Source organism: Trachurus japonicus, chromosome 1 (assembly GCF_045865225.1).
Source record: "Trachurus japonicus isolate A0001 chromosome 1, Traja_1.0".
In the NCBI taxonomy this organism is placed as follows: domain Eukaryota; kingdom Metazoa; phylum Chordata; class Actinopteri; order Carangiformes; family Carangidae; genus Trachurus; species Trachurus japonicus.
In genome coordinates this window covers 38,251,454-38,269,764 of record NC_140907.1, presented here as the reverse complement: position 1 = coordinate 38,269,764, position 18,311 = coordinate 38,251,454, and the positions used below count along the sequence as shown (strand labels likewise).

The window sequence follows — 18,311 nt, the reverse complement described above, 5'->3', positions numbered from 1 at the left end:
TGCCCGCAGTTAAAACACCTCTGCTGCTCTGCCACTGTGTGTGCGAATAGAAGCAGAAATAAAACTAAAACAACAAAAAAGCAACGAGACGTGACTGTGACTCGGAATATAACTGTGGTGGTGTTGTTGTTGTTAGCTTAGCTTAAGTTAGCCGGCAGAGCTGAATCTTCATTGACTTCTCCATTAGCAGCGGTAGCATTAGCGCGCTAGTTAGCCTAGCCGTTAGCCACTGATAGCTTTAAAAAAAAAAAAAAAGAAAGAAAAAGAAATGTTTCTGAGTGGCTGAAGACAAGAACCGATAAGTATCCAGCGTTACGACTTCTTTTTTTTTTCCTTTTCTTTTTTCTTTATTTTTCTTTTATATTAACGTCTGCGGTAACTGTTGGTGTCATCCATCTAGCATTAGCTTTAGCTTTAGCATTAGCTTCCGGGCTAATCGTGCCATGCGATAAAAAGTTGCGCAGTTTTCAGTTTCAGTTTTTTTTTTGCCGCTTCAAATCTCCACCGCGGTACTACAACCAAGGACCAGGGAGCGGACCAGACCCACCAGGTGAGTCCCAGCCAGGTCGCCTGCACCGCGGCCAACTTCACTGTGAACCAGCGTGGGGGCTAACGGTGGTAGCATGTTAGCTTCGGCTAGTTTTTAAAAAAGTAGTGGTAGTTACCGTAGTTAGTTAACGTTAGTCAACCAGGGTTTAGACGGAGCCCAAACTATGGGATGTAGGAGAGCACATTGAGCTGACACCTGCACTAGTGTGTGTGTTTTAATTTAATATAATGGGACTCGAGCAGCAGCTGAACAGTGTGTGTGAGGGGCAGCAACACACACACACATGCACACACTCAGGTGACCAGGTGGCGGCGTCGTTTCACTTGATCCACAGTGTGTTTCAATGGGACCACGAGGCCACGAGCTGCTGCTGCTTTTATATATCTATTTATTTATTTTTGGACACTTATTTTAATTGCAGGCAAATTAATTCAGAAACTAGTCAGGCAAATAGTAAATTTCTGCAGAAAGATTCAACAATAACAACAGGCATCATGATTAAAATGAAAAGCATAAGGGTCAATGACAGATAAAGGGGTTGGCAAGATGAGAAATTCAGAAATATACTGTATATTTAAAAAAAAATGTTTTAAAAGCATGCATCAGATTTGTAAAAATGTACAGGACATTTTGTATTCATGTTGGTTTTATGTCATTTGACTTTTTTTTTTTTTTTACAACAAAAGTCAGATTGAAAGAGCCTGAAAAACACAAAAGAACGATAAATATTAGATATTTTATCCACCTACACTTGGTTGATTTAAGTGTACTTATATATAAAAAAAAGACTTTCTTCTGTAAACATTAGATTGAAATAGATTTTTTTTTTTTTTACTGTTTTTCTGTATTTGAAAGACTGGGCAGGACATATCCTAAATATGCTGTTTTTTTTTTCTTGTCACAAATTAAGTTTGTCACCAAACATAGTGTTGCATTGTAAAGTGAATAACATTTATTTCACATTTGAGTCCATAATCATTTGCCTGTATGTAGATTTTATGACAAAATACCAGTTACACCTAAACAAAACATAAGATATAATAAGGGCTTGAAATCAAATAATCGGATCATTTTTGAACACTGAATACATCTTTGGCAAGTTTGGACCAAATAAATATTAGGGACTTAACATAAATGTGAGATTCATTTAAGAAGCAAGTGAAGACGCCGGTAGATGTTTGGCTTCATGAATAAAGAATTTGGCAAAGATTAGTAAAACATTTTATCGTTTAGTCCATTTGTTTGTCTTTTAATATATAACACTAATACTATTGTAGTCTAAGTCAGGCATTGCTGAGCTGCTGCTGCTGCTGCCTCCACACGTTTTATTTATTTCATTTCAACAGGAAGAAAAGTGAAAGGAAAAGTGACTCTGCTGCTTCTGTAGTTTTGCTCTTTTTTATTCAACACTGGTGAAATAAGGAAGAGACGAGTCAAAGAATCTGAAATCTGTCATCGTGTGTCAGACAGACAGAGCTCCAGACCAACTAGTTTTACCAGGAACACACACTGTAAATCGACTTGCAAAGCAAATATTCACATTTCCTTTTCATTCATGATCCTCACACACATTGGTCTGAGTCTGACACCTGCACATTTCCTGTTTGCACATGTGCAAGTAGATGAAAAATGTACTTGCAGTGCACTTTACTTGCACAATTTTAGGGGCAAAATGCCTCCCAAGTGTGTCGTTTCATGGTCTAACACTTAATAAAAGTAATAATAATATAATAAATTCTAATTACAGATGCTCAAAGACGCTCATTTAAAAACAGACTAAACATTACTGCATCTCGTTAAGAGCAATAATCAGTCAGGAGGATGTTGCTGTGCAGATAATGTGTAGGTTATTTTATTTGAAAGAGAAGGGACAATGCTGCATGTTTAGTTTATTTCCTTTTGGTCTAAATTTAGTAGGACTGCAACTATCCATTATTTTCATTATCGATTTGACTGTCGATTATTTATTTTGGTCGATAAAATGTTGAGTAATATCAATCAGTGTTTCCTCAAATGTCTTGTTTTGTCCACAAACCAAAGAGAGACTCAGTTTATCGTCATAAAGGAACAAAGAAACAAGAAATATTCACATTGAAGAAGCTGAAATCAGAGAATTTGGACTTTTTTTCTTAAAAAAATAATTATTAGATTATTAAAATAGTTGACGATGAATTTAATAATCGATTAATTGTTGCAGCTCTAGTCTTTAGTTTGACTCAGCGCCTCAATGTGCAATAGAAATTACATTTACAACTCATCATCACAGATAAAACACTGAAATAGGGTAAAACCATTAAAAAAAGAGTCAAATAAAACACTGAGCAGTCCACATAGAAAGTGAATAGTGCATGTTGGATGTTCATTTAATTTAATAACCTTTATTTAAACTCTGAGATATATCGAGGAGCAACCTCATTTACAATATAGCCGAGATGAAACACTGACAGAACATATAAAGACAGAAGACAAAACAATTAAGACACACATAAATATTCAGACATAACAAACATAACATACATAAGCAAAACTTGAATACATAAGTGTAGTTAGTTTTTTTAATATTTTTTTTTATATAATATTTATTTATCATCAAATAACATCACCAATTGAACAAGGAACAAAAAAACAGACATTCCAAGACATGACAAATGCAAACATTATCGAAACATTTAAAGAACTAATATATAGGCTAGTAGATAAATAATATAAGAAATATAGAGATGATAAAATAATGAGTAAATAACATAAGTGTAGTTAGTTAAAAGCAGTTAGAGGTAAAATATGACGTAATTATGGATTTAAATGGCCCCTATTGGTAAAAGTGAGGTAAGTTTCAGATGATTTTGCATAGAGGACGTGCACTATAAAATAAACTGTAATAACTGTAATAACTGTGCTCCTCCTCCTGCTCCTCCTCCTCTCTCCTCCTCCTCCTCTCTCCTCCTCCTCCTCTCTCTCCTCCTGCTCCTCCTGCTCCTCCTGCTCCTCCTCCTCTCTCTCCTCCTCTCTCCTCCTCCTGCTCCTCCTCTCTCCTCCTGCTCCTCTCTCCTCCTGCTCCTCCTCCTCTCTCCTCCTCCTCCTCCTGCTCCTCCTGCTCCTCCTCAGTAGCTCTATGCCAGCAGAAATGACGATGTTGGCCGACCACCCAGCCCGACAGCTGCTGGACTTCAGTCAGAAACTGGACATCAACCTGCTGGACAACGTGGTCAACTCCATGTACCACGACATCGGCTCTCAGGTTAGAGACTAACAACACTGCTGCTCCTCTTCTCCTCCTCCTCTTCTCCTCTTTCTCTTCCTCCTCTTTCTCCTCCTCCTCTTCTCCTCTCCTCCTCCTCTTCCTCTTTCTCCTTCTCCTCTTCTCCTCTTCAACTCCATGTACCACGACATCGGCTCTCAGGTTAGAGACTAACAACACTGCTGCTCCTCTTCTCCTCCTCCTCTTCTCCTCCTCCTCTTTCTCCTCTTCTTCCTCCTGTTTCTCCTCCTCTTTCTCCTTCTCCTCTTCCTCCTCTTTCTCCTCCTCTTTCTCCTCTTCAACTCCATGTACCACGACATCGGCTCACAGGTTAGAGACAATGCTGCTCCTCTTCTCCTCCTCTCCTCCTCTTTCTCCTCCTCCTCTTTCTCTATCTCCTCCTCCTCTTCTCTTCCTCCTCTTCTCCTTCTCCTTCTTCTCCTCTTTCTCCTCCTCCTCCTCTTTCTCCTCTTCAACTCCATGTACCACGACATCGGCTCACAGGTTAGAGACAATGCTGCTCCTCTTCTCCTCCTCTTTCTCCTCTTTCTCCTTCTCCTCTTCCTCCTCTTTCTCTTCCTCTTCTCCTCCTCCTCCTCTTCTCCTCTTTCTCTATCTCCTCCTCCTCTTCTCCTTCTCCTCTTTCTCCTCTTCCTCCTCTTTCTCCTCTTCTCCTCTTCAACTCCATGTACCACGACATCGGCTCTCAGGTCAGAGAATACACTCCTCTCCTCCTCTTTCTCCTCCTTCCTCCTCCTCTTTCTCTCCCTCTCCTCTTTCTCCTCCTCCTCTTTCTCCTCCTCCTCTTCAACTCCATGTACTTCCTCTGTCTTCTTCCTCCTCTTCCTCTTTCTCCTTCTCCTCTTCTCCTCTTCCTCCTCCTCCTCTTTCTCCTCTTCAACTCCATGTACCACGACATCGGCTCTCAGGTTAGAGACAATGCTGCTCCTCTTCTCCTCCTCTCCTCCTCTTCTTCTCCTCCTCCTCTTTCTCCTCTTCTTCCTCCTCTTTCTCCTCCTCTTTCTCCTTCTCCTCTTCCTCCTCTTTCTCCTCCTCTTTCTCCTCTTCAATTCCATGTACCACGACATCGGCTCTCAGGTTAGAGAATACACTACTGCTCCTCCTTCTTCTCCTCTTTCTCCTCCTCCTCTTTCTCTATCTCCTCCTCCTCTCTCCTCTTCCTCCCCCCTCCCTCCTCCTCCTCCCTAACTCTGTTCTCTCCGTCTTGCAGCAGCGTGTGGCCCAGGAGGTTCTGACCAACCTGAAGGATCATCCTGATGCCTGGACGCGGGTCGACACCATCCTGGAGTTCTCCCAGAACATGAAGACCAAGGTGAATAATAATAATAATAATATTATAACACCTGTTTTATTCATCTGAAGTCGTTGTATAAGATTAAAGCAGAAGTAAGTGGAATGTTTGTGTTAATATAAGTCTTAAATAGTTCTATCTTCCGACAGCAATCACTTACATAGAGTGTTTGGTCTGAAACACGGGTCTGTCAGTCACTCTGCTCTGCTCTGAGCCCAGGAGAAAACATTTATCGTATCCTACAGTTTTTATCCAATGAGGAGAGAGAACGGCTGACAAGAAGTTAGCCAAAACCACCGGATCGTTTGCTTCTGCTTTAATTATACAGTGAACAGTTAGTTCCGACCGGTCCCGATCGAGTAATTTGATTGGACAAGAGACGTTCCATGAGTGCTGATTTCCGCTGTTCAGCTGGACAGGAGCTAAGTCAGAGCCAGGCTCCCCATACAGGACCTGCCCCCCCCCCCATCTCTCTGCTGCTGCTACAGTTATAAACCGACCTGAACATTAAACCCGGACCTGACCTGGTCCGTCTAACTGGAGATAAATCTCTACTAGGGCTGTTCGATTAATCGATTTAAAATTGTAATCGCGATTATTTGGAATTGTAAAAATCGATTTTTTGAAATCGTAAAAATCGATTTTTTACTCTAACTAGGGTAATTACGGTAAGCCCCCGTTCATGAATCTGGGCTGCGCTGAATTATGGTAATGACTGCCGCCTCCTTCCTCCCATCACGCTCTCCCACTGCTCTCCCCACACACTGGAAACAAGCACGTCGGTGTTCTGCTAAGACCAGCGAGGATTTCGTTGCCAAAAAGACCAACGGCCCTTTTCCACGACACAGTTACAGCTCTCACGGTCCATTAGGCCCATTTAAAAAGACACAAAATAGTTTGTCATTTAACAAAAACATCGTAATCGGAAATCGATTTTTCAGAGAAGAAAATCGAGATTTTAGTTTTGGGCAAAATCGAACAGCCCTAATCTCTACTAAACCCAGCTGGAAAAATAAAACACTGCGGCGGCAACTACGTTTTGACGGCGATGTGTTTTGATATTAGCGTTAGCTGTTGTTAGCCACGTAGCTCAGCTACTTAGCTTCAACTGTGTTTATATTGATTACATAGCAGATAAACCAATGTAATACGGTATCGATAACGTCTCTGTGTCTTCACGCTGGTCCTGTTGATCCGGTGCTAATCAGTAGGGCCGACCCAAAAAATTCGAAGCTTCGAAGCTTTGTTCGTTGCCATGGTAATCGATCATGAAAGTCCGTGATCGATTGTTTTTCCTTTTTGACACCGGTTCAATTCTTACATTACAACGAGTAGGCGACTTGGCATCATGGAAACCTGCCTGATTTTGGAGATATGCAGTGTTGGTTTGCCATGACTTTCATTATTTCCGTTACGATCGATTTTATGTCCGCGAAGCTTCGATTATCAAAATATGATAATCGGGTCAGCCCGAGTTATTACTGTGTTAACTAATACACACCTGTGCTGATATACAGTGCAACAGCACTCCCTCCCTCTTCAAATCTCACTCTTATTAAGTATAAAGGAACATTTAAACTTTAAGCAAAAACAGTGATTAGAGTTATATATGGTGATATATATGTCAATATCGACTGATGTGAAATAATGAAAGTGACAGGATTTTTTCCTCATATCGTTCAGCTCCAATCACGTCTACTGGACACACACACAGACTCTATTTATAGTTCACTCTTCACTCTCAGTCTGTTTACTCTTCATCTTTATCTCCGTCCTGTCTGGTCTCTACAGTCCGGCCCTCTACCTGTGTTTGGTGTCTGTCTGTGGTCGATCAGCTGCTGGTGATAGATAATCAATACTTGGTGTTTGTTTTTTTTGTTTTTTTTTAAATCAACAGCTTTATTTAAAAGAAGTTGACAGGTACAAATAGTATACAGGGAACAGTATACAATGAAAATACAAAGAACATGTGCCAGGGCTGATGTTCATTATACAACAAGGTTATATATATTACAAAGGTCTATGGTTTTAAAGCCTTTTCATTTGCTGATTTGGTGATTAGCTTAAAATAAAGTTCCATTTCTTTTTGAAAAACATAAAAGCAAGGGGTTTTCTTAGAAAATTTACTTTTATGAATATGAAATTTTGCAAAAAATAAAAACAGATTTACTAAAAAGTAACATTTTCCTTCTTTCTTGGGATACGTATGGAAACCAAAAACAACATTTTCCCAAAGTAAAATAAAATCTATTAATACTTACTGTGTGTGTTTGTGTGTGTGTGTGTCAGTATTACGCTCTGCAGATCCTGGAGGCCGTCATCAAAACACGCTGGAAGATTCTCCCCAGGAACCAGTGTGACGGTAAAAACACACACACACGTCATCTATCTATTTATTCATTCATTCATTCATTCATTCATTCATTCATTCATTTATTTATCTCTTTAGATCAGCGGTTCCCTTCTACTTTCTGTCAATGCCCAACACAGTAAAAAAAAAAAAAGCATAATCTATTGATCAACTGCATTTTGGGCACATTTTTAATTATTTTTTTTAAAAAATTTTTATCTGTACGATTTATTAAAACGTTTTTAATTCAGGATTTAAAAATGATTTTCTTGAATTTTACTATTTACACTGTGAAACCCCCATTTGAAATAATGTGAGTTATTTATTTATGGAGAAGTAAAATATAACACCATAGCGCTGCCATTACCCTTTTCATGCCCTGCTTTAGGTTATTAGGGCCGCGGGCAATCGCACCGGGCACTGGTCCCAACAGCTATGAAATAGCTGCAGGGACCAGTGCCCGGGCGAAGCCCGGGCACTACTGTTATTGTGTGGATTTTTTCCTAGTTATTATTTTTCCACTTCCGGCCAGATTTCGATTCGCTACTCGAGTTGCAGGACATATTATATATCAAAACGTGCGTCCTGATCGGGATCGCTGTGCTATTACTTTTCTCAACAGTTTACGAATTTTTCGCGACGTAGTCGCGAAAAACTGCGCAAAAATTTTGCATGTAAGTCAATGGGACGGGCGGAAAAAAAAGAGCGAAAAAGACCAATCATTGGAGTTTAACAAAAGTCTACTGCTCAGGCATACTTTCACCTAGAGACTCCATTTAAACTTTAAACAGTAGACACAAGTCTTGTGTATTGTCGTATTACTCCACGTTTTGATAGGTCATATAGTTTTTGATCAATCCCTGATCAATGACCATGATCATTTTTGGAGAAATTATGAGTTTATAATGGGTGTGTATTGCATGGAATGTTCGTGTCAGAGTGCGTGACATCATCGGTTAGAGTGGGAGAGAGTGAAGAAACATTCTGTATTTTTTCTGGATAAATTGCCACCACGGCCACAATTTACACTCTACAGACATAATTTTTTCAGAATTTGTAAGACAAACTTGTTATCTCTCATGTCATGTGCTCAAAATATCAGAGAGACTTACAGAACTTACAGAATCAGCCTCTGAGTGCGGCCACGTCTGTCCCTGCTCCTCATTGAGTCCAATACAAATATTTTCTGAGAGGAGCAGAACGGCCTGATGTTTTAAAACTGCCAGCGTCGCCAAAATATTTACTGTAGAAACACCAAATCGTACCGAAATTTTCATTAAGTCCTTAGAGCAACGTTGATCTGTGTTTTGTTCTGATAGGAGTTACCGTTTTGTCATGCTAAGCCTAATTGTGAGGCCGGTTTAGAGGCAGAAAATGGCTGTTTTTCTCCACGTTTCTGTCTGTCTCAGCCTGCGGGGGCCCCTATCGCCGTGGTAACCTCTTTGATCCTCAGGCCAGGGCTCGTTAACTTCATAAACAATCCACCTGGCGCTCGTTTAAATGTTTATAAACACAGACACAGCTAAATCAGACTGACACAGGATGCAGCTACTAACTAACTATGTGTCAAGTCAGTCACACACACACACACAGACTCTAGAGCCAGCTTCATGTGATTACAGTCACACACACACACACACACACACACACACACACACACACACAAACACACACACACCTTCATGTGATTAAAACACAGTTAACGTGCAACAGAATTTAAACTTAAACCATGATTTAATCTGGTTTTAAAGTTAAACCTTGTTGGTGTCTCACACACACACACACACACACACACACACACACACACACACACACACACACACACACACACACACACACACACACACACTTAACCTAATGTGGTTACAGCTCCTCCACATCAGTGCTTATAGAAAGATGATCATGTGTCTGTCTGATCAGCTCTGTCTTGCGCTTGAGATCGTGGGTCTGATTCCCATGTTGACAGAGATGGCAAAATCGGCAGTAGCCCCGCGGCCCATTCAAAATTTCCCGAGAGGAAATTTTCTAGTTAGCACTTCTTATTGTTTTTTAATTGCTTTTTTTTTGTTTTAATTGATTTTTAATTTCCATTTAATTCCTATTTGTTTTTTATTATTTCATTTGTCTGTCCCTGTACAGTTATTTACTTTACTTTTTGATATCTTTTTAGTCTTTCTCCACTGCAAATTGTTGTTAGAGCGTTTAACCCTGTGTGTGTCGAGGACGGGGTATTGATTGATTGATTGATTGATTGATTGATTGATTGATTGATTGATTGATTGATGTATTGATCAGACGTTGATCTCCTCTCTCAGGTATAAAGAAGTACGTTGTGGGTCTGATCATCAAGACGTCGTCCGACCCCACGAACATGGAGGTGAGTTCACTCCTCCTGTTCTCTATAAGGATAGTAAATCATGCAGGATAAAACCACCACAGCAATAATCTGTTTATCAAATGGAGACTATTAAAGTTTGTTCACATAGTAAAAATTAAAACTGCTAAACTGATCATATACAAAGCCAAGAGAAATTTACTCCCTAGTACAGGGTTCCTACGCAAGTATGGAAAGTATGGAATAATATGGAATTTGATTTTATACATTTCCAGGTCTTGAAAAGTATGGAAAACGGAAACTAATGTATGGAAATATATTTATCTTAATACTTATTCAGTCTTATTCACATTTTGTATGCGCTATTGTAGGCTACCTAGCTACAATCTCCTGGAAATTATTTGGTTACGTAATGGCATACAAATTCAGAATAATGAAAACAAATTAATTGCATAATTTATTAGCATGAAACACATCTATTGGCTCAAATGTCACAAATTATTTGAATTTTTTTACTGAGACACTGCAAAAACTCAAAATCTTTCCAAGAATATTTGTCTTATTTCTTGTCAAAATGTCTCATTTCTAGTCAAAACTAAACTCTTTCCACTTAAAATGAGACTCATCACCTAAAAATTATCTTGTTTTTAGATCATTTTCACTTGTTTCAAACTAATTTTCACTTGAAATAAGTAGAAAAATGAAAGCAGTGAAAGCAAGATTTTTGTGCTTGTAATAAGAAAGAAAAAACTTGCTCCACTATCAGATTTTTCTACTTATTTCAAGTGAAAATCTGCTTGAAAGAAGTAAAACAAGCTACTTTTTATGTGATGAGTCTTATTTTAAGTATAATGAGATTTGTTTTGACTAGAAATGACATTTTGACTAAAAATAAGACAAATATTCTTGGTAAGTTTTTTGCAGTGGAAGTCCGGAAATTAGGGTCTGGAAAAAGTATGGAATTTGGAAATTTAAAATGTGTAGGAACCCTGCTGCTGTCACGATTATACATTTTCTTGGTACGATTATTGTCAGAGAAATAATCACGGTGTTACGGTTATCACGATTATTATGCATTAATTAATTTCACAACACTATGAATGTGTAAAATCAAATATAGTCTCTAGTATCTATTAATATATGACCAATTCTTAATTCCCAGGGGAAGTGTTTGAATTATTTAGGTGATAAATTGTCATCTATACCAAATAATTGCGTTTATTTTATTTCAATGTTTTTTTTTGTTTTGTTTTCCTTTTTTTTAATAAAAAATGACACACTAACATTTAAATTCCTACCAATTCAATGTTACATTAGTTTAAATGGACCAGTACCTGTGCATTCACCTTGGTTTTGCGCACATCTGCCAATGTGGTTCTGACATCAAATTTTTGTGAAAGTGACGGTATTTAGGAATCTTTACGATGAATTAATTGTGGCGTTTAATACCACGAATACTCCCTAATAATATTCAAAAAATGTTCAAGGAAAGAGAGGGGAGGTATGAGCTAAGAGGGAAACTCAACTTAAAACAACCAAGAATAAATAAATACGACATTAAAAAGCGTGTATCTCTGTGGCGGGAGTAAAACTGTGGAATATCTTGACAGAGGATCTCAAACAAAGCAAAGACATAACACAATTTAAAAATAGATTAAAACATAGTATGATAGAAAGTAGGGGTGGGAGAAAAAATCGATTCACGTAAATATTGCAATATCTTTTTTTGACGATTTTTAAATCGATTTTTTTTCTTACATACAGAGAGTCCAGGTTTTGAAAGGGGTTTAAGTTCACTTTATAATGGAGTATGTTCATTTATTTGTGTGCAGATAAATGTTAAAAATGCAGACTAAAAATCGGCAATATCGTGGAATCGCAATTTAAATCGAATCGCCATCCAAAAAATCGTAGAAGAATCGAATCGGGAGGAAAGCATATCGTCCCAGCCCTAATAGAAAGCTATAAACAGGATTGATTAATTGGGTGTTGATTGCAACTGTAATGCTGTTAAATTATTTATTTCTTTAATTTTTTTGGCTACACTTGTTAATTATTGGATAATTATTACTTTCTATGACTTTGATTGCAGCTGTAATACTGTTTAATTATTTATTTTTGGCTTCATTTGTTAATTATTGGATAATTATTACTTTCTATGACTCTGATTGCAGCTGTAATACTGTTTAATTATTTATTTCTTTTATTTTTTTGGCTACACTTGTTAATTATTGGATTGTTTCTTTCTATGACTCTGAAACCACGAAGAGCTCTAATGGATTTAATGGAATAATGAATTAAAGGGTAGCGCCAAGGCATCTAAAAGCTACGTAGCTTCAGCCTAAACCTTTACTATCTATTTATGAACTAGTTGAACTAATGATGGTTTTATTCTTCTCCTCGTGTCTCCACAGAAAGAGGGCGTCTACATCTCCAAACTCAACATGATCCTCGTACAGGTAACTAACTAACTAACTAACTAACTAACTTGTAACAATTTCCCTTTTAATAAGGATAAGGGGAACTGGCACAAACGCCTCACTGCTGCAGGCGGACCTAGGTTTGCGCTACTGGTGCGTCAGGGGAAACAATAAGGAAACAATGAACAAAGTCGCTACTTAGTCTTAGTCTCTGTATTTCACTGAACTCAAAACGCACCCAACGTGGGGCGGCCAATAATAACCAATTACACACAGATCAGATCAACAAAACCCGCAAGCCCTCCCCCCTCCCGCTGTCCATTAAGTCCGAGTCCCAGCTGTGGGATTGAGTGTGTGCGTGTGGTGTGTATGTGTGTGTGAGCGCGCGAGCGCACAGTCACTGTCCGTGCCGGCGTGTATGCGTGTGTGTGGGGGGGTGCGCGAGCGCACAGTCAATGTTCGTGCAGGTGTGTGTGTGTGGGTGTGTGTGTGTTGGCACGTGGTGAGGGTGAGTGAGAGAGAGTTTGTTTGTCCTACTGTCCACACGGGAGAGACGCCGCGGCTCCGCCGAGGTGATCACGCCAATCCTCTCCCTCGTCCCGCTTGGCTGAAAACGGCCCGGCCGTGCGGTGTCCAAACGGGCCTTTACAATCCACCGGTTAATCCACAAGGAAAAGTAAATCCAATGTGCCGCTTTGGAATTTCCGCCACGCCAGCCGTCCAAACGCCGACTATGTCTCTCTCTCCCCTCCTCCCGACGTCACTTCCCCATTTAAACCCTCGGTTCCACTTAATGCACCTGTGCGCATTACGCACGCCACTTACAGCAAAAGAACACATTCATTCATTCATTACAGGTCCGCACGTCCCCGTGCGCAAACAACAAGGATAATTGATAACCTTCCCAGCCTAATACACAATGAAACAAAACCTGGGGAGCAAATCACCTACCCCGGCTCCAATAGACTATGGCCAGGTAAAATACAGTGGATCACTACAAACTAACTAACTAACTGACTGACTGACTGACTGACTGACTGACTGACTGACTGACTGACTGACTGACTGACTGACTGACTAACTCCTCCTCACCACATCTGGTCTGAAACATCTGGAGCCAGAACGACCACACAGACTCACACAGACCTTTACTTTCTCTTTCTTTCTTTCTTTCTTTCTTTCTTTCTTTCTTTCTTTCTTTCTTTCTTTCTTTCTTCTCTTTCTTCTCTTTCTTTCTTTTTTCTTTCTTCTCTTTCTTTCTTTCTTTTTTCTTTCTTCTCTTTCTTTCTTTCTTTCTTTCTCTCTCTCTTCTCTTTCTTTCTTCTCTTTCTTTCTTTTCTTTTCTCCTCTCTCTCTCTTTTCTTTCATTCTTTCTTCCATTTCTTTCTTTCTTTCTTTCTTCTCTTCTCTCTCCTCTTTGTCTTTCTTCTGTTCTCTCTTATCTTTCTTTCTTTTTACTCTCTACTCTTTCTCTCTCTCTTCTCTTTCTTTCTTCTCTTTTTTTCTCTACTCTCTCTTCCGTTCTTTTCTCTTCTCTTTCTTTTTTCTCTCTTCTCTTTCTTTCTTTCTTTCTTTCTTTCTTTCTATCTCCTCTCTCTTTCTGTCTTTCTTCTGTTTTTCTCTCTTCTCTTTCTTTCTTTTTTCTCTTTCTTTCTTTTCTTCTTTTCTCTTCTCTTTCTCTCTCTTTTCTTTCATTCTTTCTTCCATTTCTTTCTTTCTTTCTTTCTTCTCTTCTCTCTCCTCTTTGTCTTTCTTCTGTTCTCTCTTATCTTTCTTTCTTTTTACTCTCTACTCTTTCTCTCTCTCTTCTCTTTCTTTCTTCTCTTTTTTTCTCTACTCTCTCTTCCGTTCTTTTCTCTTCTCTTTCTTTTTTCTCTCTTCTCTCTCTCTTCTCTTTCTGTCTTTCTTCTCTTCTTTTCTCTTCTCTTCTCTTTCTCTCTCCTCTTGTTTTCTCTTTCTTTCTTCTCTTTCTCTCTCTTCTCTTCTCATCTATTTCTTTCTTCCTTTCTTCTCTTTCTCTCTTCTCTTTCTTTCTTTCTTCTACTTCTAAAAAAACTTTTAGGTGTGTGTGTGTAAGGCTGTGAAGTAACGTTATTACTAATGATGGTTTTATGGGCAATAAGGAAGTGTAATTAATTAAAGTTGAATGAAAAGTCAAAACAAAGTCTTTCCTCTATTCCTCTCTTCTCTTTCTTTCTTTTTTCTCTCTCTCCTCTCCCCCCCCTCCATCCCTCAGATCCTGAAGCAGGAGTGGCCGAAGCACTGGCCGATGTTCATCAGCGACATCGTGGGCGCCAGTCGGACCAGCGAGTCTCTGTGCCAGAACAACATGATCATCCTGAAGCTGCTCAGCGAGGAGGTGTTCGACTTCTCCAGCGGACAGATGACGCAGGTCAAGGCCAAGCACCTCAAGGACAGGTAACACACACACACACACACACACACACACTAGTGCTGCACGATTTGATAAAAATGTGACTCTGACTACCGACGGAGTCTGCTATGCTGCACACATTAGCGGCTCCGCTCCACACACTACAGGAGATAAAGTCCCGTTTACAGGCTCACGCGGCCGCACATTTATGTACTTTAAAGCAGTACTAAAGAACTTTCAGTTTTGGTTGAGTTTGGTGGTGCCAGTGGCCCAAAGCGGTAGTGTTTTGACTGAAGGAAGACTCCATCTCCCATGAGCGTCAACGCATCTCCCTGTAAACATCCTGATCTCCCGGTGCATGGAAATTAACAGAAGACGTCCAGACTAAGTTTCTGTTACCAGCGGATCATTTCACAGTAAACACACACACACAATCATTGCTGCTCCCTCCTCGTCGTGACTCGTGAAAGTGAAAGTAAAGTGAGAGCCGGGTTCCTACCATGCTCCTCAAAGCTGCTTAGTGCCAGAGAAAGAGATACAGACCATAATGATACAGACCCCCTCAGACCACGACAGAGGTGTCATTCAACTTGTTGTAAGTCGATGTATCATCACAAAAGTTATGAAAATATTTTATGAAGGTTGAAAAGTTACTTAGTGCTGGTTTAAATCGCCAATTGCACTCTTTCGTGCGATTACGTAATTGCACGGCGTGACATCACAATTGCGATTTGATTAATCGTGCAGCACTAACGCACACACACTCTCCCTCCCCCTGTTTACCCATCAGCCACCTGGGCTCTGACTCGTGTCTCCTCTCTGTCTTTCAGCATGTGCAACGAGTTCTCTCAGATCTTCCAGCTCTGTCAGTTTGTGATGGTGAGAAACTTTTCAGCGGTTTGATCAGCTCCTATTGATCAGTGATCGGTGATCAATGATCAGCTCTGATCGATCAGTCTGACTGTTGTCTTCTCTTTCTCCTCCTTTCTTCTCCTTCTTCTTGATCTTCTTCCCCTTCCTGCTTTGTCTTTTTCTCCTTCTTCTTTTTCTTCCCTCCTCCTCCTTATTCTTCTTCTCCTCCTTCACCTCCTTCTTTCTCCTCCTCCTTTTTTTCTCCTCCACCTCCTCCTTATTCTTCTTCTCCTCCTTCACCTCCTTCTTTCTCCTCCTCCTTTTTTTCTCCTCCACCTCCTCCTTATTCTTCTTCTCCTCCACCACCTCCACCTCCTCCTCCTTCTTTCTCCTCCTCCTCCTCCTCCTTTGTCTTTTTCTCCTTCTTCTTTTTCTTTCCTCCTCCTCCTTCTTCCTCCTCCTCCACCTCTTCCTTCCTCCTCCTCCTTGTCCTCCTCCTTCTCCTCCTTGTCCTCCTCGTCCTCTTCCTTCTCCTCTTCCTTTTTTTCTCCTCCACCTCCTCCTTATTCTTCTTCTCCTCCTCCTCCTCCTCCTCTTCCTTCCTCCTCCTTCTTTCTCCACCTCCTCCTTCTTCCTTCTCGTCCTCCTCTTCCTTCTTTTCCCCCTTCTCCTCCTCATTCTTCTTTTTCTCCTCCACCTCCTCCTCCTCCTCCTCTTCCTCCCTCATCATAGGAGAACTCCCAGAATGCACCACTGGTCCACGCCACCCTGGAGACTCTCCTCCGCTTCCTGAACTGGATTCCTCTGGGCTACATCTTCGAGACCAAACTCATCAGCACGTTGGTCTACAAGGTGAAAACACAAAAGAAGAATTCAGTATTTATTAATGTTTAACTAATGCTTAATAGTGTGTACTTATTATATTATTATTATTAAGTGTTACTGAACATGTTTATATTGCACTTTTTTGTGTCACACAGCAAAAAAACAAACAAAAATCCATCAAAATCAATGTTGTTTCTAATCATTGTAATATCCAAGCCTGAAATAACTTGTTTTGCATTGCAACTTTGCAACTTTGCATTAGAAAAAATCGTGATGCCATCATGAACACTGGCATTTCAAGGGTTAAAATTCTGAAATGAAGTGAATATTTGGTATTTATGATCAGGACTGAAGTTGATTAAAAGATTTATGGAAAAAAAACAAAAAAAACATGAACGTGATATTTTTATATTGTTTGGGAGGAGACACTTCTGTCCCCAACAGTAATAGTGTGTAGTAGTGTTTCCTAACAGGGTACAAGGGTTTAATGTCTTTAACGTATTTGGACTTTGAGGAACTGAACAAATGAAGATGTTAACGTGAGCTTTATAGGACGAATCGCCTTGTTGTTTACAACTACTTCCGGGTAGAAAACCAGCATTCGAACAATAGTGACGGACGAGAGTTTCACTATATATATCTAATTTTTCATGTTACTATATCACCGTTTAGACTAATCTGATGTTTGTAAAGTCTATAAAACCAATGATTGGACAAACAATACTATTTCTGTGTGCACATTTTTGTAATTAGTCATGGTTATCATAGATTAGCCGGGCTAACGGTTAGCTAGCTGTTTAACTTTAATAACTCAGTGACTCAATAAACGCTCCATGAAAAAACATTTTCTCCAGCGGATATCTGAGTTCCAACATGACTGAGCTAACTGGAGTAGTTTCATGTGGTGTCCCACAACGGGAGGGTTTTAACAGCTGACGTCCTGGTGTTAGCTTAGCTACCGCCGTTAGCTTAGCTACCGCTGTTAGCTTAGCTACCGTTAGCTGTCCCTGTCAGCTGAGCCACTGATGCTTTCTAGACACCGTGATTCCCCCAAACTGAATAAATACAACACATAGCAACACAAAACACACACACAGAAATAGTAATGTTTCTTCAATCATTTCAGATTTGTCTAAACGGTGATAGGGCCTGAAAAATATGATATACTATAACTAAACTCTCATTCGTTACTATTGATCTCATTCAAATTACGTGCAGGTTTTCTACCCGGAAGTAGAATGTAAACAACAAGGAGATTCGGTCTATTGATTATGTATATATTATCTTATATTTCTACTTCTGTTGTGTCTCAGTTCCTGAACGTCCCCATGTTTCGCAACGTGACTCTGAAGTGTCTGACGGAGATCGCCGGAGTGAGCGTCAACCAGTACGAGGAGCAGTTCGTCAACCTGTTCACCCTCACCATGTGCCAGCTCAAACAGGTGCACACACACACACACACACACACACACACACACACAGCCTGTGATTTCAACAGTTCTGATTGGATGACACACACGTGAAGTTTAAACTAGAGCACTGGAAAAGAGAGTAAGGACAGTATTGGTCCAATGGAAGCGCCTCCTGGTGGAGGAATATGGGTTTTGCAAAAGCGCCCAAGAACTGACATCTCTGCATTGTTGGTGAATGAGCAGTGTGGTGTTTTCAATAATTTAAGGACATTTATAGATCACCCAAGTTAATAGCATCATTGAGGATCCTTTACAGATAAACATTAACACATAGGCGAGTAAAAAAAAACCAAAAAAAAAACCCAGTTGTCTACATTAATGTTTCAATCTACATTTTGTAATAAACAAATTATAAGTATAATTTGATATGACCAAGGTCAGGTTTACTTATATAGCACCTTGAACCAAAGTGCTTTACAATTAAAACAATTTCAATTACAGTTTAAACACCAGATAAAAACACAATAATATAAGCACAATAAAATAAGATAAACATTGGATAAAACATTGGACAAAAGCACAACATACAATAAAACTGTAATGATAAAACAATTGGTCAAGGGTTAAAAGCCAGGGAGAAGAG

At 39.7% G+C, this 18,311-nt stretch overlaps 1 protein-coding gene across 3 annotated transcripts in view; it reads left to right on the top strand.

The window, feature by feature from the left end:
- The window catches only part of xpo1a (exportin 1 (CRM1 homolog, yeast) a), a 43,570-nt gene continuing 25,259 nt past the window's right edge, over positions 1–18,311 (top strand). The window contains exons 1-10 of one of the 3 annotated variants that reach the window (XM_085787376.1): positions 1–550; positions 3,656–3,788; positions 5,020–5,121; positions 7,390–7,462; positions 9,766–9,827; positions 12,200–12,244; positions 14,442–14,623; positions 15,410–15,458; positions 16,164–16,283; positions 17,570–17,698. In XM_085787376.1, coding sequence (XP_085643502.1) covers positions 3,663–3,788; positions 5,020–5,121; positions 7,390–7,462; positions 9,766–9,827; positions 12,200–12,244; positions 14,442–14,623; positions 15,410–15,458; positions 16,164–16,283; positions 17,570–17,698 — 888 coding nt within the window. In that variant the 5' untranslated portion in view covers positions 1–550; positions 3,656–3,662. The remainder of the gene's footprint in view (positions 551–3,655; positions 3,789–5,019; positions 5,122–7,389; positions 7,463–9,765; positions 9,828–12,199; positions 12,245–14,441; positions 14,624–15,409; positions 15,459–16,163; positions 16,284–17,569; positions 17,699–18,311) is intronic. The other 2 variants (XM_085787358.1, XM_085787367.1) reach the window with 2 other exon arrangements.